Below are 23208 nucleotides of genomic sequence, written 5' to 3' on the forward strand. Positions count from 1 at the left end.
GCCTGTTGTTGTTTAACGTCTTTATAAATGATTTGAATGAAGGAATTGAGGGGATGCTCATCAAATTTGCAGATGGTACCAAACTGGGAGGGATAGCTAATGCTGCAGAGCCAGTGTGGTGTAGTGGTTAAGAGTGATAGACTCGTAATCTGGTGAACCGGGTTCGCGTCTCCGCTCCCCCACATGCACAAGTCTCTCAGCCCCACTCACCTCACAGAGTGTTTGTTGTGGGGGAGGAAGGGACAGGAGAATGTTAGCTGCTTTGAGACTCCTTCAGGTAGTGATAAAGCAGGATATCAAATCCAAACTCTTCTTCTTCTTCTGCAGAAGGCAGAATCAGAATTCAAAATGACCTTAACAGATTGGAGAACTGGGCGCAAGCTAACAAAATAAATTTCAATAGGAGCAAATGTAAGGTTCTGCACTTACACAGGAAGAACCAGATACACAAATATAGGACGGGAGATACCTGGCTTACTAGCAGTACATGTGAAAAGGATCTAGGGGTCTTGGTGGACCACAAGCTTGACATGGATCAATAGTGTGATGCAGCAGCAAAAAAAGCTAATGCTATTCTAGGCTGCCTAGATGTATAGTGCCCAGATCAAGGGAAGCAATACTACCATTCTATTCTGCCTTAGTCAGACCACAGTTGGAATACCGTGTCCAATTCTGGGCACCACAACTTAAGAAGGATGTTGACAAGCTGGAATGTGTGCAGAAGAGGGCAGCCAAGATGATCAAGGGTATGGAAACTAAGCCTTATGAGGAACGGTTGAAGGAGCTGGGTATGTTTAGCCTGGAAAATGAGACTGAGAGGAGATATGATAGCCATCTTCCAATATATAATAAGGGCTGTCACATGGAGGAGGGAGCATGCTTGTTTTCTCCTGCTCTGGAGGGTAGGACTCGAACCCATGGCTTCAAGTTGCAATAAATGAGATTCCAACTGACAGAGGAGCTGTTCAGCAGTGGAACAGACTCCTATGAGAGGTGGTGGACTTTCCTTCCTTAGAGGTTTTTAAACAGAGGCTGGATGGCCATCTGTCATGGGTGCTTTAGCTGAGATTCGTGCATTGCAGGGGGCTGGACTAGAAGACCTTTGTTTTCCCTTCCAACTCTAAGATTCTATGATTCTATGAAGCTTTGTAGTCCCAGCGCTCACCGCTAGATGCCACTCTCCTCTCAAACTGGGGTTTAGGGAACTAGACACGCTTGGTTCAGTTTAGAGTTTCTTTCTAGCGGTGCTTGACAGATGCTACTCTTGCCTCCTAGTGGTAATGATATAACTCAGCAGTCCTGGTTGATTTGTTAAAAAGAGAAAGGAAGGATTTGGCTCTGCCTAGAAGCCTCAGACTCTTGAACGGGAGCTTGTGGCTAAACCAGGTGAGGGTAGCCAATGGGTCCCAATCCCTCAGTGGGTTAGGGACTTCCCCTGCGTGAAAAGACAGGGAAAAACTGGTCCTAAACCTTCACTGCCTTGCAGGATAGCTTAGGGAGAAGAAAAGACTAAGGAGCGGAGTCCCTAAGGTAGTTGGATGGCATATAATAATAATAATAAATTTTTATTTATACCCCGCCCTTCCCTGTTAAAAAAACCGGGCTCAGGGCAGCTAGCAACAAGTTTAAAACACTTAATTGTAAAAGCAACATAAAATACAGTATAAAAACATGAATAACAATAAAATTCAAAGTTCAGAAATCAATTAAGGGGAAATCCATCTAATAAGCATTAGATAGTCACCAGGGCTAGTTGGCTGAATTAGTCCTACTTGGGCCAGCGAGGAGGCCAGGGGAGAATGAGCTGTGGGGTCTCAGAGTGGGTAGGGGAGGGGGAGGGAAGAGAAGGGAAATAAAAGATGAGGCTGAATTCAAATTAAAGGCCAGGTGGAATAGCTCTGTCTTACAGGCCTGACGGAAGGAGGTTAAATCCTAAAGGGCCCTAGTCTCATGGGACAGAGCATTCCACCAGGTCGGAGCCATCACTGAAAAGGCCCTGGCCCTGGTGGAGGATAGTCTGACTTCCTTAGGGCCCGGGACCTCTAAGCTATGGTTATTCACGGACCTTAAGGTCCTCTGCGGGGCAGACCAGGAGAGGCTCCTTTCGGCAATTCCTGCAACCAAACTGGTGCCAAACATATTGTTCTGCTTTCCTTTGGACCACATCACTGAGGCTGAGAGGAGAGTTTGTCCTCTGGGCAGCCCAGGGCCTCCAGATACACTGCCCAGTCTTGTGCCCCAGGGAAGTCACTTCAGTGCTGCTAATGCAGAGGTTTGATTCACCCATGGAGGTGCACTCCATTGTCTTCCAAGGCAGACGGACGCCAACAGCAACAATACAGTGGTACCTCGAGTTATGTACTTAATTCGTTCCGGAGGTCCGTTCTTAACCTGAAACTGTTCTTAACCTGAAGCACCACTTTAGCTAATGGGGCCTCTTGCTGCCACTACGCCGCCGGGGCACGATTTCTGTTCTCATCCTGAAGCAAAGTTCTTAACCTGAAGCACTATTTCTGGGTTGGCGGAGTCTGTAACCTGAAGCGTGTGTAACCTGAAGTGTATGTAACCTGAGGTACTACTGTAGTTTGTTTCTATTATCTGGAATTTTACAATGTTGCTTTTAAGCTGCCTTGAATCCCAACTTGGGAGAAAAGTGAGCTACAAATACATTAAAATAATAATAAAATTGCTAGAATTTTGTTGCCTAAGCCTGCAAAAAAAGTGTGTCATTGTGAACCTGGAAAGCCCCAGTGGGCGGATGGTGATCTGGTCTGGGAAAACTGACCAGCCCTGCAGCACATAGTTCCTGGACAGGTGCTGCTAGCCCAGAAGGTTGAGGGAGGTCACATGGCTCAGAGGACTTTCAACTTTACCCCTCAGCTTTCTTCCTAACCAGCTCATCCAGTCCAGGAGAGTCCCATTGGTGCTCTCTGTTGGTGGTGGGGAGAACTGTAGCTCAGCGACAGAGAACAGGCTTTGCAAGAAGAAGCTCCCAGGTTTGATGCCTGGCCTCTCCAGCTAAGAAAGCAATCAGGGAACAGGTGATGGGACACATCTCTGCCAGGAGATGCCAGAGAGCTGTTCATAACTGGAAATAATGCAGGGCTCCTCTGGACGGACCTGCCTGTTGAGCACTCATCCTGATTCACTTGCACAAAGCTCATGCAGAGGTTAGATTTTGATTGCCGCAACACCATATACAGTGGTACCTCGGGTTAAGTACTTAATTAGTTCCAGAGGTCTGTTCTTAACCTGAAACTGTTCTTAACCTGAAGCACCACTTTAGCTAATGGGGCCTCCTGCTGCCGCCGCGCCGCCAGAGCACAATTTCTGTTCTCATCCTGAAGCAAAGTTCTTGACCCGAGGTACTATTTCTGGGTTAGTGGAGTCTGTAACCTGAAGCGTATGTAACCTGAGGTACCACTGTACTTAAAGTACATGGGCTCCCCCCAATTTTTTTTTAGGAACTGCAGTTTGTTAAGGGTGCTAGGAATTGTAGCTCTGTAAGAGGAAAAACTGTGGTTCCCAGGATTATTTGCAGGAAGCCAAGTGCTTTAAATGTAAGGTATGGATGTGAACTATATCTTTATTGTTGGCAGGTTATACAACAATGAGCAGCCATTTATCCTAGAATCATCCTGATTTTTGTGGGTGGGTGGGGTGTTTATATGTCTTCCCATAAATCAATTATTTCTTCTGCACTTTTCAGTGCATTGCCCCATCATTTTCCTAACCACAAAAAGTCACTAAAAAAAGAAGATTTGTTACACTGGGGTGACAGAGTGCTTTAATCCCCTTTAATAGCACAAATCTAGATTTCCAGTGTGCTTAGGTCGGTGCCTGAACTGATTTAGCAAAGGACAGGAAAAACTACGCAGCTCCATGACTGTAAGAATTGCTGCCCAAGTTTGCTTTTTGTTTCCTCCCTCTCTACCCCACCTGGGGATAACTGCATCTGAGGGCAACCATCCTTTTGCCCTCAGTCGCATTGCTACCAACCCCTGGTATCTCATCTCATCAACCCCTGGTCCCTTACCTTTCCTGCCCCGACCTGGCCACAGTGATCTATGCGACGGTCACCTCCATGCTTGAGTACTGTAATTCGCTCTACGCGGGGCTGCCCTTGAAGCTGTCCCAGAAACTCCAGCGGGTGCAGAATGCTGCAGCGAGGCTTCTCACGGGGTCTCTGCCATAGGAGCATATTCGCCCAGTGCTTCTCAAACTGCACTGGCTCCCGGTAGAGTAGAGGGTCAGATTTAAGGTGCTGGTTTTGACCTTTAAAGCCCTTCATGGCCTAGGACCCTCGTACCTACAGGACCGCCTCTCCTGGTATGCCCCACGGAGAGCCTCAAGGTCCATAAATAGCAACACCCTAGTGGTCCCGGGCCCTAAGGAAGTTAAATTAGCTTCAACCAGAGCCAGGGCCTTTTCAGCACTGGCTCCGGCCTGGTGGAACGCTCTGTCTCATGAGACCAGGGCCCTGCAGGATCTGATTTCTTTCCACAGGGCCTGTAAGACAGAAATGTTCTGCCTGGCCTTTGGCTTGGAGCCAATTTGATTCCCTCCCCCTCTTTCTTTTTTCTTTTCCTTTCTTCTCCTGCGATGAGGTTTCAATATTTTAATGTTGCATTTTAATTTTGTTTTTAAGTTGTATTCATTCGATTTGTTTTTATTATTGCTTCTTAGCTACCCTGAGCCCGGCCTTGGCTGGGGAGGGCGGGGTATAAATAAAAATTATTATTATTACTATTATTATTATTATCTGTGTCAGTCACTGGTGAATGAACTCTCCACTTAAGACTCCCTGAAGCTTGTTCTCCCGACACTCTAAAAGAGAAAAGAAAAGGGGCAGGGGGCAGGGGCGCTCGGCTTCTATGATAATTAAGCTGCTGACAGGAAAATGAAGCAGAGGCCAAGCCTTGCTCAAGGCCTGGCAGCGGGACAGAAGGCCAAGCATAGGTTGGCATGGGGCACTTGTTCTGCCCGCTGCTAATGGCTTGGCCTGCTCCTATTAGCGCAGGAGCCAGCTCCCCAATCAATCTTTTCCAGCAGACGCAGAAGCATCACCAGCGATCGATACGGGCCTAACAGCTGAGTGGCTGTTAGGTGTGCCCAGCACTGATCTTGCACGCGGCCCAGCCTATGGAAAATCCAGAGTATTGTTGGTACTCAAGCCGTGCTATCACATAAGCTCTGCTGGCTCAAAGCACAGGCCCATCGCATTCTGGATCGCCTACAGGTCAGGGAACATCCTCCAGGTCAGTGGAGGCTGGCACTCCCTAGGAGTGGTAGGGTGGAAGGCAGGGATGCTGACAGTAGGTGGCGCCAGAGCAAAAGACTGGCGGAGGAAGAGTCAATGATGGGCAGAGCCAGCTAAGTCTGATGTTGTCCCCATCAACACTGAGACTAAGGAGGAGGCTGACAGCCAGTGCCAGACGCTCAACTTGTCAAGTAAGGGAGGGAGGCAGGTGAAGAATGACTGAAGGCAGGCAGAGCTTGGTAGGGCAGTGCCACACCTCCCCTAAAGCAGTGTTTCCCAACTTTTTTTGGGCAAAGGCACACTTGTTTCATGAAAAAAATCTTGAGGCACACCACCATTACAGCCCCGTGACGTCAGCGCGCAGCGTCACGCCGGGAGGGACATGAATTGCTAGCAAATTACATAATCACCTCCTTGAGGGCTGGCTCATCTTCTCCGAAGGCAGAACCCCATTAATTAACAGCACAGACTCACACCATAGCCAAGACGAGGGGGGAAAACCTCAGTCATGCACAGTCATGCACATGTGGGGGCTAAATGAGGATGAAGACCGGGCAGAGAGCAGGGTTCAAATCACCCCACCTGGCCAGGACAATCCCTGGGTGCTCCCTTGGGCCACTCGCCTGACCCACCTCGCAGGGCTGTTGTTGCGAGGATAACATGGGGAGAACCACACGCGCCCCTGGGAGCTCCTTGGAGGAGAAAGCGGGCGATGAATGCAATGCACAAAATATATGAGAGGCGACCAGGTTTTGCAGGTGAGGGGCCCCGGCCAGCCTCCGCTTCCAACACCCGGCGCAACGACGCCGAAGTTTCGCCCCGGGCTCGGCTCGGGGAGCAGCGCTGCTTCCCCCCGGCTCCCCTTCGCCCTCCCGGCTCTCTCTGCCGCTCACTGGGGACCCCCCTCACCTGCCAAGTCCGGAGCGCCGGTGGAAGTTGCATGCATGCATGCAGGGCGCCGCGTTGCCATTGCATTGCACTGCACTCCATGCAACGCCTGCACGCATGCATTGCCTTGCACGCACGCCAAGGGGTCTCCCCGCGGTCCGATGCATCCCCTCCTGCGCGGATGCAGCACTGCAACCCCCCCCCCCCGACGCAGCCCTACCTGGGGGGCAGCCTCCGCCTCCGCCGCTCCGCCTCCGCGGGGATCCCCGGGCTCCATCCTGCCGCCCGATCTCCGCGGGGGCGCAGGCAGGCTGCGCGGGGTCTGCGCGGAAGAGCCCCTGCCCACCCGGCCGCCGCCGCTGCGCTCATTCCATGGCCGGGAGAAGAGCGCTTCAAACAAAACACCCGGCCCGCCAGGCCACGCTGGGAAACGTAGTTCGCGCACCCCGCGCAGGCGCAGAGCCCAAGGGCGAGGGGACTACGGATCCCGGCAGCCCCCGCGCCGGGGACGGAGGGGGAGAGGCCGGGTGCAGGGATGGAGGGACGGGTGGGCGAGCGAGTGAGTGAGTGGCAGCCGCCAAGCCTTGGCCGAGAGCCAGGAAGGGCCTCCCCGGAGGAGGAGGAGGAGGGAGGCGCAGAGAGGGAGGGAGGGAGGGAACCCCAGGGGTCATCTAGTGACGGCGCCCCAATCGAAAATTTGACTTTTTTTAAAAAAAAATCTTTCGGATTTTTTAATTTTTCCCGCGGCACACCAGGCAACATCTCACGGCACACTAGTGTGCCGCGGAACAGTGGTTGGGAAACACTGCCCTAAAGGACCAGCCTCCACTGCTGCCCATTGGCCATGCTGGGTGGGACAGATGGGAGCTGGAGGCTGACAACAACGGGAGTTTTCCCATCTCTGCAGCTGTTGGCTCAGAGGTACAGCTCGTAACTGCTAGAAACTGGACGTTCAGTGTATTGATCCCAGTCCTGTGGAACTCCCTCCCGATTGAGATTAAGCAGGCCCCCTACTCGCTGAACTTCAAGCACATGGCAAATACAGTGGTACCTCGGGTTAAGTACTTAATTCGTTCTGGAGGTCTGTTCTTAACCTGAAACTGTTCTTAACCTGAAGCACCACTTTAGCTAATGGGCGCCTCCTGCTGCCACCGCGCCATCGGAGCATGATTTCTGTTCTCATCCTGAAGCAAAGTTCTTAACCCGAGGTAATATTTCTGAATTAGCCGAGTCTGTAACCTGAAGCGTCTGTAACCCGAGGTACCACTGTACTTTCTTATTCCAGCAGGCATTTTAAGGTAGTATTGGGGTTTAGCTTAAGGTTTAAGATGAGTTTTGTTCTCTGAATGGCATTTTTTAAAAAATGCTGCTGAGAAATGCTTATATTTTAGTAGTATGATAAATAAACAAATGCCTGCCTGAAAACTTCTGCAGTTGCAAAGCGTATTGGAAGAAGGATTGTGTCTAACTGCCCCAATACCATCGTGAGCACAAATCATCATGAATGCACAATAAAAAGGATGTCTGGAGGGGCTCCCAGAGAAAAGAGAGGCATCTGTGTTTTGTAGGTGAGTGACAGAGTCAAAAATTCATTCGTAAGGTATGTTTGCTACCAGAACCCTTGACAGGTTCTTTCTCACTCTCTTACGCCACTCCCTTTCAGTAAGAAAACTGCTTTTTCATGCAATTTACTAGCAAACCATCTCGCCTTTCTTGAGAAACAGTGGAGTCCATGTGTGGGGGGGCGTATGCCTAGATCAAGTGGGATCAATATCCAAGCCATTTTAAATTGGTTGGACATGGATAGGTAGATTTTTAATCTATATATATTGTGTGTGGTGTTTCCCCCCAAAGTAATTGCCCAGCAATTTCCCCATTGCCCCAAACAGCTGAAGCTCCTGACTCAAAGCAAAAGAAAAAGGTGATTCGAAACTTTGGCCTACGTTCCAATAATCTGGAAGGTGGAAAGGAGCCACCTCAACACCAGCGAGGCTTAAGATGCAGCGGGAGAGGCCGGGAAGAGGTGCGTCTGGGCAGGGTGCACGGTCCAGACCTCTTTGCGAGGCTCCGGGGCCCTTCTCGATCAATGCTGGCTCTGTGGAGCGAAAGCATGTGGCAGGAAGGGGGTGGAGGATGTGTGGGAAGGATTGGGGGGGTGTTGGAGGGTGGGAGACAGCTTGTCTCTGAGTGGCTCTCCCAGTTTCCTGAGGCGATGGAGGGAGAGAGCACTGAGCAACTCCTGGCTGTTTTCAGCTACTTCTAGCCCAGCAGAAAGGGCTGAGGTGAGAGAGATGGAGACGGAGGCGCACAAATACGACGACGGCGCAGAGAAGGTGACCTGGTTCACCCGCTGCATGTGACTACAGCCAGCTTTGCACCAGCCCTTGGGCTCCTGCAAGACTTCCCAAGTCTTTGCGGGCTTGTTGGGAGAAATTCAGAAGCTCCCCAGCCCCCTTCAGGGAGAGGACCAAAACTTACTGTTTCATCATCAGGCTGCGACCGACCCCACCGGGACAGGCGGCTGGCTTTCTGCGTTGTCCAGAAGAACTGGCAGACTTGAGGCGGGCTAGGTTGCCAGCCTAGAGCAGCCGTTTGTCGCCCCCTCTTATTTTGGCTTTTGTGGAACCGGGCACCCCCCAAACATGCTTTTCCTGGTGCTTCTGGCCATGCCATTGGTGACGGGCCCCAGTGGCACAGCTATGGCACTCTCTACCTGCCAGACCTTGGACTTGGAGGTAGCCCGGGCACGGAGGGTCCAGGCCGTGCGAGGCCAAATCCTCAGCAAGCTGCAGCTGGCAACACCTCCCGAGGAAGAGGAAGGGGTGCCCGAACAACCGCCCCCTGAGGTGATGCTGCTGTACAACAGCACGCGGGAGCTGACGCGGGAGCGGGTGGCCTGCGGCGGACGGAGCGCCAGCAGCAGCAGCAGCGAGGAAGAGGAGTACTACGCCAAGGAAGTGCGGCGGGTGGACATGCTGCCCGCCGGGCACGCTGACAGTAAGGGGCGTGAAAAAGGGGTGGGAGATGGCTGAGCCTTGGAGCGGCCAACATGGCCCTGGGTCAAGCTCAGAATGTGGGGAGGATGAATCCATTAGTATGGCAAGAGCAACTATGACTGGGGAGAGGTCTGTTGGGAGGGTGAGTCATGATACGTACGCTCCCAGTACGTTTCCGAGCACAATTCAAAGTGTTGGCCCTAAATGGCCTCGGCCCAGTATACCTGAAGGAGCGTCTCCACCCCCATCATTCTGCCCGGACACTAAGGTCCAGTGCCGAGAGTCTTCTGGCGGTTCCCTCATTGCGAGAAGCAAAGCTACAGGGAACCAGGCAGAGGGCCTTCTTGGTAGTGGCGCCCGCCCTGTGGAACGCCCTCCCATCAGATGTCAAAGAGATAAACAACTACCTGACATTTAGAAGACATCTAAAGGCATCCCTGTTCAGGGAAGTTTTTAATGTGTGACATCTTAGTTTATTTTTTGTCTTTGTGGAAGCCGCCCAGAGTGGCTGGGGAAACCCAGCAAGATGGGTGGGGTACAAATAAATTATTATTTATTATTATTATTATTATTATTATTATTATTATTATTATTATTATACCTAAATGGAGCCTCCATGTCCAGAGGCAGTTTACCAGAAGCTACTCCTCTTACGCCCTCCTTTTGGTATCTGGTTGGCCACAGAGAGGAAATAAGGGCTAGGTGGGCCATTGGTGCAATCACAGGAATGTAGGAAACCGTCTTTTTATACTGAGTCAGAACTTTGGTCCATGTAGCTCAGGACTGTTTGCACTGACTGGCAGCGGCTCTCCAGGGTTTCAGGCAGGGGAACATTCGCAGCCCTGCCTGGAGATGCCATAGATTGAACCTGGGACCTTCTGCATGCAAAGCAGATGCTCTCCCACTGAGCCCCGGCCATTCCCCCCACAGGACTCTTAGAGGTTCTTGGAAGGCAATGAGGAAAAATGCTAAGGACCCACCCACAGGTGCCTATTCTCTACTTAGGGACCGCATTTGTTTGTGTGAATGGGCTGTGGCTGATGGACTATCGATGGTTTCATATCACCGGTCAGTCACATTAGGCCATTGCCCTGTGCACGGTTATCATAAGACAGCGAGGTAGCTCAGATAATGCAGAGGGTTGTTTGCCGACATTTAATCCAGTGGTTCAAAAATGTTTTTCCTCTGGGCCACACTTTCAGAGTAAAAACTTGCTTATGCCACACCAAATGTTTTATCTTTAAGAAATATGTTGGAGAACAAAAATAACTAATAGACTCAATTTGAGTGGCATGACTCGAATTGATTCGTTTTTTGCGCATATATTTCAATAACCCCAAAGTCAGCGGTACATATGTTGTAAAGTTGTCGTGATCTGTCATGGAACAACCCCGTTGAAGTGGTTACTCAGACGTCATTGCTGGTTGCGGAGGATCCCATGACAGTTCAAACGTCAGGGCCCCCAAAGTGTAGGTCTGCCACTGTCTGCAGGGATCCTTTCGTTGCAGTTCCTGCACCGCAGAGGCTTGGACTTGGGATCCTTCTATGAGTCTATGAAAATAGGTTAAAAGAGCAGTGGTCATTTTCTTACCTTCTTCCTCTGATGATACTGTCAACTTCTTTGTTCTCCTCCCTCTCTGCAGACTCCATCGCTAGCACCCAAGCCAGCCCCTTCTTTCGCCTTCTGCGTTTTGACGTCTCGGGCGCTGAGCGCAACCTCAGCAGCCTGGTTCAGGCCGAGCTGCGCATCTACAGGGTCCCAAACCCCCGAGCGAGTGTGGTGGAGCAACGCGTGGAGTTGTATCAGGTCAGAGCCCCAAAGTGCCTGAGAGAGGGACAAATCCATTGTTGAAAGTTTCTTTGGGGTTCTCATTTTCTCAGTCTTCAGTACAGTTCTTCGTATTGCAATTTTGTGAATACCTCTCTAGCAGACACCGTTTTCGTATGCAGTTTTGACTAGTGCACACATTTTTAATTGCAATTACTCGTAATAGAAGGCATTTTTGTATGCTAGGTTTTTTCCCATTGATGTATGCATTTGCATTCCCCCTAAAATATACATCCCCCCCTGCACTTTTGGTTGGATAAAGAACTACACTGCAAAATTCAAACGTGCAAATTTCAAACGATCAGTGTGTTACAATTCGTGTACTGGTTTGAGAAGCACAAATCTGGTCATTTCTCCATAAAATGCCAACAAAATGGTTGCTTCCTCTGGTTTTAAATTTTATAAGCTGCCTTGGGGACAGTATGAAGAAAAGCAGGGTGTAACATTTTAATGAAACAAAATTAAAAACCTCCCCAGGTGATACGGGCAAGAGAGCCTTCAGGACCAACCCAGCGTTATGTGGAAAGTCGAACGTTTCACCCGACTGATAGGGCTGAGTGGGTGTCCTTTGATGTCACAGATACCGTCAGCCAGTGGCTGGATAAAAGAGGTGAGAGCCCCTCTCTTCCTAAACCTATTTGTATGGAGGGAAGATTCTTCACTTGGAAAGTATTCAGAGTTGTATCTAACCTCAGTCCCACACAGAGCAGACCCCACTGAAATTAATGAACTTAGGGCCATTATTTTCAATAGGTCTCCTCCCAGCAGGACTTACTTGGATACAACCCTTAATTATTATTATTATTATTTTGAGGGAGGGGGAATTTTACCATCTGCCTGGCATTTTCCCAGCCCGCCCCCATTTCCCCAACATCTGTTAGTGGTCAACTGCAGCCTTCATTATTCTGCCCGGACACTGAGGTCGAGCGCCGAGGGCCTTCTGGCGGTTCCCTCACTGCAGGGACGCGGACTTATAAAAAATATTGGGGGGGCCCGGGAAAGCTCGTGAATGTAAATAAGCTCATGAATATGCAAATAAGTTCATGAATATGCAAATAAAGTGGCGCCGCCCCCTCGTGAGCGAATAGGGGAGAGCGTGCTGCGCCTGTTAATCAGCTCCGGAACAGCTGATATGCGGGAAACGGGCTAGCCGGAGAAGAAAGGGCGAGCCCCCTCCGCTCCGGCCCTAAACCGCTGAAACCGCCAGGAGGAAGGAAATTCCCCCCGGCAGTGCCTTGGCAGTGGCCGTGGTGCTGCGAAGCAGCGAGGCAGGAGCCCCCGCCCCCGGGGATTCCCTAATCTCGCGGGGGACGGCCGGGGCTCTCCGGCTAGGGCGCGCGGCTGGCTGGCTGGCTGGCGAGGGAGCAGGTGGGGAGGAGGCGGGGGACGGCGACGGCGCTCTGCTGGAAGGGCGCCCGAGATTATTGGGGGGGCTGAGCCCCCCCAAAAATTTTTTTGAGGGGGCTCGAGCCCCCTCAGGCCCCATTGAGTCGGCGCCTATGCCTCACTGCGAGAAGCCAAGTTACAGGGAACCAGGCAGAGGGCCTTCTCGGCAGTGGCACCCGCCCTGTGGAACGCCCTCCCACCAGATGTCAAAGAGAAAAACAACTACCAGACTTTAGAAGACATCTGAAGGCAGCCCTGTTTAGGGAAGCTTTTAATGTTTAATAGGTTATTGTATTTTAGTGTTCTGTTGGAAGCCGCCCAGAGTGGCTGGGGAAACCCAGCCAGATGGGCAGGGTATAAATAATAAATTATTATTATTATTTCTAGCCTTTCTTCACTCCTACCCAAGCCGTCATCACACCAACCTGCTGCAACAGAGGAGGGGATGCCTCTACAACGTCTAGGCACACCCTCTCCTTTCCCAACTCATCTCAGCTGAGAAGCGTCCTGTTCCTTTAGCAGCCTTGAACCATCTCCCCACCTCTATATAAGCCCTGCCATTGTTTGTGCTGGTTGGGGCTGATAGAAACTGGAGTTGGAGGGCCAAAGGTTCCCCATCTCTAGCCAGTGGAGGTTGGTCATTTAGGGAACATGGGGCAATGCCATGGGAGCAGCCAGGATTTTTGGGGGGACGTCGAGGACTTTTGTTAGGGAGGGCAGAACCAATGTGATTGGTCAGTTGGTTAAGTATTTCTATTGTTTTACTTGCTCTGGGTAGAGGCAGCTGCCCCCCTGCTCCCCCATGGCTACGCCCATGGGCACTGCCCCACCAGCATTGGCCTGCCCCTCAGTCAGTCCTCACCTGCCTGCCTTCTTATTTGCAACCAGCTTCCTCCTCCTTAGTCTCAGTGTTGCCCTTTGTGGAGCTCAGCAGGGAGGAGGAAGATGGGACAATGAGTTGGCCCTGCCAATCATTGACTCTGGCGCCACCTACTGCCGGGTTCCCGGCTTTTTAGCCTACCAGTCCCAAGGGGCATCAGCCACCACTGTCTCTGGCATATAGGATTGCCATCTCATATGGTGTGTGTGTGTGTGTGTGTGTGTGTGTGTGTGTGTGTGCGCGCGCGCTGGCCTTGAACCTATGCCTTCTAACATCAGCCAGGCACAGAGAAAATGTTTCCTGGGATCAAGATGAAGGGATGGGGAAAAGCATCCCTGGCTCAGTTTCTACAGTGTGGGCCAGACTGCTGTTAAAAGGCACACAGAAGTAGCAAGGTCAACATAATTTGCTTCTGCGCTTTATGACGGCGAGATCCAAATTCTCCATTTTAATTCTTCTCCTCTCTGCATCTTCTTCCCCAGAGAGAAACCTGGGCTTCAAGTTGGGAGTGCATTGCCCCTGCTGCACGTACGTCCCTGCTGGAAACACGATTAACCCCAACCACAGTGAGGAGCTGGAGGCTCGGTTTGCAGGTATGGACATAGGCAGAGACTTCGGGGTGGGGTGGGGATTTCAGCACCACCCTCTCTCCACCCCTGGATTTGTGAGTCACGCAGCTACTTTCTATACACACGCAGGCCTGGATGACGATCTTATCAAGGAAGCCTGGAAAGGGCGGGCAAGGCCCCCAGATCTCAGCGGCAAAGCTCCGCACCTAATCCTCACTCTGCTACCCCCCCACCGGTTGGAGTCCCCACCCAAGGGACGGCGTCGGAGGTCAGCCAACACTCCCAGCTGTGCCAGGTGAGGAAGCAAAGCTCTTCAGAGATATCAACATTGTGTTGGGCCCTTAAACATCCTAGCAGTTGGGGGTGTGTTTTGTGGTTTGGGAGACCAGAAGTGCCACTGGTCTCAATGAACCGTGGACGACTCTATCAATTCATTGTCAATACAGCTTGGATTTCTCCCAATATACATACAGGCTCTTTTTTTGCAAAGCATTTCCCCCCTAAAACAAGGTATTTTTTGCATATTATGTTCACGAATATATACAGTTTAATGCACATTTCCCCTGGTAGATGCATTTTTTTTTGTATACAGTATATTATCTGGCTGGAGCATTGCACCATGAAATTCAGAGATGTTCCAGTTTTGAAGGATAACTGTGTTATGGTTCACATACAGTGGTACCTCAGGTTACATATGCTTCAGGTTACATACGCTTCAGGTTACAGACTCCGCTAACCCAGAAATAGTGCTTCAGGTTAAGAACTTTGCTTCAGGATGAGAACAGAAATCGTGCTCTGGCGGTGCGGCAGCAGGAGGCCCCATTAGCTAAAGTGGTGCTTCAGGTTAAGAACAGTTTCAGGTTAAGTATGGACCCCCAGAACGAATTAAGTACCGTATTTTTTGCTCTATAAGACTCACTTTTTCCCTCCTAAAAAGTAAGGGGAAATGTGTGAAATGTGTGTGCGTCTTATGGAGCGAATGCAGGCTGCACAGCTATCCCAGAAGCCAGAACAGCAAGAGGGATCGCTGCTTTCACTGCACAGTGATCCCTCTTGCTGTTCTGGCTTCTGAGATTCAGAATATTTTTTTTCTTTTTTCCCTCCTCCAAAAACTAGGTGCGTCTTGTGGTCTGGTGCGTCTTATAGAGCGAAAAATATGGCACTTAACCCAAGGTACCACTGTATTGTTTCAGAAAGTGCAAATTAGGAAGTATTAAAATGCAGAACCTCATCTTAAGTCTCTGCATTGCTTCTGCCAACCATCCTGTACTGCTCTCCTCCTTGGATGGGCAACTTGTTCCTCATCACCATCTCAATGATCATTAGCTGTGATTCCTGCATCGCAGGGGGTTGGACTAGATAACCCTTGGGGATCCCTTCCAACTCCACAAACCTATGATTCTGTCTCAGCCTAATACCCTGAGCTTTCCCAGCCTGCTGCTATGTTCAGGTGCCAGCACATTCTGGCCATGCAATTAAAGCTGACCTAGAGCTCTTGCACAACAAACCCACCTCCCCCGCCACCAATTCAACTTCTTACTATGCGGGAAATGATGGGAAAGTGTACATACTGGAAAGGGCGGAACTCACACATGCTTGGTGCAATGTCGCCTAACTTCCTTGCAAACAAATCAGAATGAATGCTCAATAAATAGCATTCTTCCCCACAAACTTTGTGCAAACAAATCAGGATGGAATGCTCAATAAACTGGCCATCTGGAAGCGCCCCTTGTTTCAAGGAGTTCCGCAGACTGCTGGGGAAGGGAGGGGGAGGAGGAAGGTATTGGTTGAATGACTTTAGTGATTGATTGATGGTGCACAGTCCGTATACCCTTTTACATTTTGTTGGTTTTTCCTTATGCAGCCTATCTCCACTCTTCAATGAGAGTGATCATGCTGGGTATAACAGCCCATCCAGTGCTTTTTAAGGGATCATCTGGATTTCAGAAACTGAGCACAGTGATCACCCCATCTCCTGTCAGTCCCCATTTTCTGGCAGACAGAATGATCCCAGCTGTGAACACAGAGACTGTATGTCTTCTTGAAGTGACTCAGTGGCAGGAAAAAAAAACCCTTTAGTGGTTACTCTTGATCTTCTTGTGGCCCTTCCCTCCTTTAGCAAACACCCATCTAGCCCTAAAAGGCAACCTAAGAGAAAATAAAATTTAAAATATATTTATATACATACATAAAATGAAACCCAACAACACCTCTTTTCACCTGTTTCAACGCCTTTTCATTAAACGCCAGACAGGGGTTTGCCTCCAACTAAGTCGTACCTGGAGTAGGGAATGGGTGCACCTGTCAGTTTCACTTCCTCTCAGCTTCTCATTTTTCCAATTTTAAGTTTGGTTCTCTCACAATTCCACATCAGTTCATGGGTTTTTTTCCTCTTGTAACATGCACATTTGTAAGAAGCTTTGCCTAATATACACATTTTTGCAAAGCAATGTCCCTAATATATTGCCTTTCTGTATGTTGTTGCATTATTATATGCATTTATATGCACACTTTATATACAGTGCAAAAGTTGGGGAAGTGTGACTTTCAACGGATGGCTCTGTTTCATAGAACCATAGTATCAACAGAGTTGGAAGGGACCCCAAGGGTCATCTAGTCCAACCCCCTACAATGCAGGAATCTTTTGCAGCCCAGAGTGGCTGGGGCAACCCAGTCAGATGGGCAGGATAAAATACAAATTCAGAATACAAATTCAGAGTCCCATGGCTTGCAAATTGCTTTGAAAAGTGTAAGTTTGCCTTTAAACTCTTCCCCATCCATAACTCAAAGTAGACCCTTTGAAATTGACAATTTAGTAATGTCCCTTGATTTTAAGCGAGTCAGCTCTGCGTTAAGACTGAACTGCATAAAATCCACAGTCAACATTTATATGTTTTAAAATTTTCTACCCCACATTTCTAACAAAAGGAAAGCACCTCTAAGGATACGCAGAGTGCCCTCTCCTCTATAATTGAGTAGATACAACCCTATCCCAAAGGGGGACAAGGGATAAGGTTCTCCTATCAATACAGCTGGAGGAAGGGTTGTCCTTGTCCTCAACCCACAGAGGCTGAACACTTCATTGTTCTGCAAGGGCGGTTTTTGATAAAGATGCAATCTTTGGGCACTGTATTTGCTGCTTCTTTTGGGTTTCTGGTGCTGCCTACTTCCTCCCAACCCCATGACCGAGCCACTGTTGCATCCTGTGTCCATGAGTTCCATTGGTTTACACTGGCATATCTTTTCCAGCTGAAGGGCCCAATGCCAGCAGTGGGCGGGGCCAGAGGCAAAAGATGGGCGGGGCAACGGATGTAAAATTTGCCTGTGTACAGTAGCTAACTTTCCACACACACCCGCCCATGCAAGCACATCCCTTTTCAGGCAAGCAAAAGGGATGTTATCGGAGTTCACAGACACATTCTAGCTAGGCAAAAATATTTCGGGCGTGAAGATGGGCCAGGGAGGGGTGTGGCTTGGAGGGAGTTATGAGGGCCAGACAGCGAAGTGCCCCCACTCCTGGTTTACTTGGTATGTGGACCCCATCTTTTTGATTCCTTCTCTCCACTCGCATTCACCCCCCAATTAATATTTTAGTATTTCAATATTTTAATGTTGTATTTTAATCTTGTTTTTAAGTTGTATTCATTCAACTTGTTTTTATTATTGATTGTTAGCCGCCCTGAGCCCGGCCTTGGCTGGGGAGGGCGGGGTATAAATAAAAATTATTGTTATTATTATTATTAATTCCCCATCTTGCTCCAGGAGTACAGACCAGGGCTGTTGCCTGCGCACCCTGTACATTGATTTCCGCAAGGATCTGAAGTGGAAGTGGATCCACCAGCCCAAAGGCTACAAGGCAAATTTCTGCGCAGGGAGCTGCCGTTACGTATGGAGCATGGACACGCAGTACAACATGGTGAGAGGGGCACACAAGCTGGCATGTGGTGGATGTCTCTCCCTGAACCCCCAGCCTGCAGCCAAACCCCAAATCTACCCCTGGGATCTCCAATTCCACCACCCTTTGTGCCAACATAGAACCTCATGGAGCGGGAGAAAGAATACTTGTTCTTAATTCAACAGGTGATAGTCAACTAATTTTTACTCAGAGTAGGCCCCTGGACTAACCTAAGTTAGCCATGTTGTAAATCAAGCCTTCTTTGGGAGAAGCTGGCAACTCTCCCGGGCTCCCGGCTTGGTCTACGGTGACCTCCCTGTCTGCAATTCCCGCAGGATCCAGGCTAGGTCTCAACAGGCGACACCTCCCAGCGTGGGAGATGCCCCCCCTCCCTCCTGCTCCCCGGCAGGGAAAGGAGATAGACAGAAACGTCTATTTCACATGCTTTTATTTTGACTTTCCAGCACTACAGAAAACATGTCCGTTTACTTCAAACTCCTTCCAGCAAGTGACAGATACTTCCTGTGCATATGCAAGAGGAAGGTCTCAAATTACACTCTGAGCAAACTCCGGTGCATTGCCCTGTGAACTGACTGTCCCACTGTTTCCCACAGTCAGTCCCACCATTCCCATCATGTGATGTTTTCAAGCTATCAGTTTGCAGCTGCGTTGCTTCTATATCGTAACAAGCCATAGTTGTTAATTTTAATGGATCTATCCTGAGTTACAATATTTTGTTTATTTTATTTTATTCAGATTTATATGCCACCCTTAAGCATACAATTTCAGGGAAGTTCACAGAATAAAATACAGGATAAAAACAAGTACAGTCGTACCTTGGAAGCTGAACAAAATCCGTTCCGGAAGTCCGTTCGACTTCCAACATGTTCAGAAACCAAATCGTGGCTTCTGATTGGCCGCAGGAAGCTCCTGCAGCCAACCAGAAGCTATGGAAGCCACATACCGGACATTTGGGTTCTGAAAATCGTTCGAAAACCGGAACACTCACTTCCAAGCTTCGATCGTTCGGGAGCCAAGGCGTTTGGGATCCAAGGTACAACTGTAACTAATTAAAACAAAACAATAACCACGTTTTAAAAGGCTGCATAATATTAATCAGCCAAAGGCCTGGTTGTTTTTGCCTGGTGCCTAAAAATATGTAAGCAAGGCACCAGGCAAACCTCTCTGGGGAGAGCATTCAATGAACAGGGAGCCACTACAGAGAAGGCCCATTCTTATGGTGTCACTCTCTGGACCTCATGTGGAGGTGGTACACAAAATAGGGCTTCAGATGATGAACGCAGAGTCTGGGACAGTCTATATGGGGAGAGGTGGTCCTTTAAGACTTTATAGGTTCAAAATCAGCATTTTGAATTGGGCCCAGAAGCTAAATGGCAGCCAGTGAAGTTGGGCCAGAAGCTCAATGAAGACCTGCAAGAAAATATGCTCCTATTCCTGGATACTCCATTCCATTCCATCCCTACCCTCCTCACAGTTTACTTTTCCAATCATGGGCCCTTTCAGACTGTCTCTATTTTTGGGTGGGATGTAGTCACATACCGGGTGTCACACTCCAGGGAGCCCTTGTTTCTGAAATACTAGCTTCTCACCAAAGTACCTCACTAGCACAGACAGGGTTGCTGGTGCAGTGTAGCCCAAACAAACCAAGGTCAAACACAGGGACTCCAGAAGGTCAAGCCAGGATCTAAAAGTCAGGTCAAGAAACAGTCCAAGGGCAATATCACAGGGTAGTCCACAAGGTACAGCACAGCGAGGAGGAATAAGCAGAGTCAGGAGTGAGGAACCAGAGAACTGTGTTGTTTCCAGCAACTGGAAGGTTCAAGAAGGAAGCCCTATAATACCATCTGGTCTCCTAAACCACATTCTAACCACAAGCTGCTGGCAGTGAAGGAGTGTAGGGATCATTTACTCATGATCCCTACACTCCTTCACTGCCAGCAGCTGTGGTTAGAATGTGGTTTAGGAGACCATGAGTAGAAACATAGAATTGTAGAGTTGGAAGGGACCCCAAGGGTCATCTAGTTCAACCCCCTGTGATGCAGGGATCCCTTACTCACAAGTAGCCTGCTGACTCTGGGTCCATAGCCCATTGCTCTTCGGCTTAGATCTGAAGTTTCTGGCATTGGCACTCTTAAGGACCAGACTCCATCTCCTCCTCCGACCTTTCACCTCCTCTGACCTCTGACCTTTCCAGAGGTTCTTCCCCAGAGGACCCCTCTAGGGGATCCTTGGCACAGGACTCAGGGGCCCCTGCCTGCTTCTCAAGGTCCATGGCCTGTGGGGTGTCTGGTCTGGTTTGGCCTCTGAGGACTCCACGCCTGGCACCCGGTCAGGGCTAGGCATGATATTGGCAAGAATTCAGGATGTACAGTTATCGTTGACTGGAAGCAACAAACCTACTTCCGCAAAAAGATTGGAGTTTTTGCGACAAGGGAAGTGCATTGGAAAGTGTAGGACAAACACTGTTATCCAACCTCCTTGTGAATAAATCAGAGTCAATGCTCAATAAATAGCTGACATCATCTCCAAGCAAATCAGGATGAATGTTCAATAAACAGGTCATCTGGAAGCGCCAGGTCTATTGAGCATGCCTGGGCTATTTCTTTTTGGGGGGCGGCAGTACCCCATTTGCTTTTTTATTCTTTTTTGTACTTTTGAGCTTCTTAAGGTTCCCCTGAGTATATTACTACTTGTTTCTGGTTTCTTAATTGTCCCTTTTGGGCCCAGTCCTGCTGCCACTCATCATTTCAGTTTAGTTAGACAGAGAGCTATAACACATGGTGGCCCTATATAATGTCATGTGCTAGATAAGGGGTGGGGAACCTGTAGATAGTGACATGGGGAAAATTTGATGTAGGTTGCCACACTTATCAAATTCCCACTTTCTGAAAAAGATGAGAACTGCGCTTCTCCTAATTTTGTGGTTCAGATCTCCATCCAATGTTTACAAAAATGCCCACAAAATGAATATATTAGTGAAAATAACAAGCAAAAATGTTATTAGAGGAAATTGGTTGCAAAATTTGCACACTAATCAATTGCATGCAAAACAGCACACAAAAATGTGTTTATTAGGAGAAATTGGCACTAAGATCCTGATGAGTTTTTCCATCACCCTCTCTGACCATTGGCCCTGCTGAATGGGAATGATGGGAGTTGGAGTCCAACAACACTTGGAGGGCCATTTGATTTTTCCAAACCTATGTTCAGTTCCCCACATTTTCCACATCAGTTTGCAAATTCTTTTTTGCGAAAGAAATCCCCACAAAAATTCACCTGCAATTCAGTTTCAATTTCTCTGAAAACACACAACTTTGCATGCTCTTTCCCCTTAAAATATAATGCATTCCTGTACTGTATGTTAGTTTTAGTAATATATGCTTTTGTTTAAAAAATGCACACTCCCCCGCCAATGTACACATTGCTTGGCTGGGGAACCGCACTGAGTTTTGGTTGGCATGTTGTTTTTTAAAAGAAGTGTGAATTTGGTAGATTTGCCTTTAAATGTAAACTGAATCCAGTTTGCCCCAATCCAATCACTAGACAGGAGGTTCAAGGCATCTGGGCAGCAAGGAAGAAAGCATGTCATCCTTAAAGTGGTTCTGGGTTAGGGAAAGAACTAGAGAAGAAGGCATGTAACTGAACGGCTTCTCTCTTCAATCCCAATATCACGCAGGTGCTCCCCTTGTACAACAAGCTGAACCCCGAGGCCTCGGCTGCCCCATGCTGTGTCCCACATGAACTGGAACCCTTGACTATCCTCTACTACGTTGGCCGCTTGCCCAAAGTACAGCAACTCAGCAACATGGTTGTGAAATCCTGCCGCTGCCGCTGAGTGTGTGTGTGTGTGTGAGAGGGGGGCAGGAACCGGTTTCATGGATGGTGGGAACTGGGCTAACTGGAGTAAAGAGACATCCCTTCTCAACCCTATCAGTCTGTCTGTCGCAAGGCTACTGGGAAAAGGATTCTCAACCTGACATTATTCCATCCCCACCCACCCCGCCAGTACAAGGCTCCAGCATTTTTCTTAAACCCCAAGCTCTCAGGGAAGAGTCACCTTCTCCTTCTGTGGCTCCACTCATCAGCAAAAGACTCTTCCCTCTTTCCCAGTTCAGTTCACAAATCAGTTTGGTTCACAGATAAGTGCCTTGCCCTTGCTTTTCTCCCAGATACTTTGAAAGGGATTGGTGGGGTCTCTCTCCTGTGGGTGTCCTTGAGCTACCGTATTTTTTGCACCATAACACTCACTTTTTTCCTCCTAGAAAGTAAGGGGAAATGTCTGTGCGTGTTATGGAGCGAATGCCTACGGATGGCGGGGGGATCTGCTGCTGTCGTGAGCAGAGGATCCATGGTTCCCCTTCCTTCCCTCCTCCATGGCTCACTTTGAAACAGCAAAGCGGGAGAAGAGCCGCTGAGTGGGGAAGAGAGAGGGACAGAGAGCCTGCTTGCTTTAAAGGAGCAAAGTGGGAGAGGAGAGGAGCCTTCTCCCCTTAAACCCCTCTTCTTCATTATTAGCAGCATCCTTCTCCACACACCCTACACGTGCTCCTTGTCCCTTGAGTGCTTTTCCTTCCCTCCCCACTTAAAACGTGGTTACAAAGCACGGATCCACATGGATCCTCAGGATTTTTGCACTGGGTCACCCCAAATTCACCATCAGATCACATAGCATGTCCATGGCTACAGCTTGCACCAAAGAAATCACGCACCCACTGTTGCCTGGGGCCGCAGTGGTGCAAAAACGTGGTTACAAAGCATGGATCCACATGGATCCTCAGGATTTTTGCATTGGGCTGCTCCAAACTCACTGTCAGATCACATGTCTGTGGCCACAGCATGAACCACAAAAATCATACATCCGCTGTTTCGTTTAGAATATTTTTTTTCTTGTTTTCCTCCTCTAAAAACTATGTGCGTGTTATGGTTGGGTGCGTGTTATAGAGCGAAAAATACGGTAATTCCTCTCCATGCAAACTCAGCACTTAATTTTTTCAAAAGAAAAATATGTGATTGAAGCTGGTCCGGATATCTAGCATCCTAGCCTCCCTGAGGGTGATTACTTGGTGGTATAAGCTTGGCTCTCAGTGCATGCTCAGAGGCACTCTCCCCTTTAGGATTCTTTGACATATTCCAAGTGTGCAGGCCTCGTGCAAACTTTTGGATGATCGACTTGGCTCAGGTCAAGCCTGAGATCCATCTAACCTGGAATCTACCAAAGCTAGTCTTCAGTTTTCTTGGGAGGAAATCCCCCAAGTACTTGGATGCTAGACACACACACACACACACTCACTCAAAACCAAGCGCCTGCTGAAGGCTTGGCTCAGTGGTAATGAGTGCAAACACAGGGCAGAGAGGCATGCAGAGCGGCAGGTTGACAGACAAAGGATCTCTTGATCAGGAAAGAGGAATATAGAGCGGTAGGATAAACAAGGCTGTGTGCTTAAGTGTTGTATGAAGGGGGGGAAGGAGGGAGAGATAGGAAGGG

The 23208-nt window shown here is 49.1% G+C and overlaps 1 protein-coding gene across 1 annotated transcript; it reads left to right on the top strand.

Moving 5' to 3' along the window:
• The first annotated feature begins 8335 nt into the window (after window positions 1-8335).
• Window positions 8336-21938, top strand: LOC309520505 (transforming growth factor beta-2 proprotein-like). The gene is made up of 7 exons (XM_082202384.1): window positions 8336-9145; window positions 10788-10951; window positions 11450-11582; window positions 13721-13831; window positions 13937-14102; window positions 17570-17723; window positions 21400-21938. Exons 1-7 carry the CDS (start codon window positions 8791-8793, stop codon window positions 21556-21558), a joined length of 1242 nt encoding a protein of 413 aa, XP_082058510.1. The 5' UTR covers window positions 8336-8790; the 3' UTR covers window positions 21559-21938.
• The last annotated feature ends 1270 nt before the right edge of the window (window positions 21939-23208 follow it).

Source organism: Podarcis vaucheri (assembly GCF_965113315.1).
Source record: "Podarcis vaucheri genome assembly, chromosome: 16".
In the NCBI taxonomy this organism is placed as follows: Eukaryota; Metazoa; Chordata; class Lepidosauria; order Squamata; family Lacertidae; genus Podarcis; species Podarcis vaucheri.

Coding starts and splice junctions, on each gene's coding strand:
- LOC309520505 (XM_082202384.1), top strand. CDS start 8,791: ATGCTTTTCCTGGTGCTTCTGGCCATGCCATTGGTGACGGGCCCCAGT. Junction 11,583..13,720: donor CCAGTGGCTGGATAAAAGAG/GTGAGAGCCCCT, acceptor CTTCTTCCCCAG/AGAGAAACCTGGGCTTCAAG. Junction 14,103..17,569: donor AACACTCCCAGCTGTGCCAG/GTGAGGAAGCAA, acceptor ATCTTGCTCCAG/GAGTACAGACCAGGGCTGTT.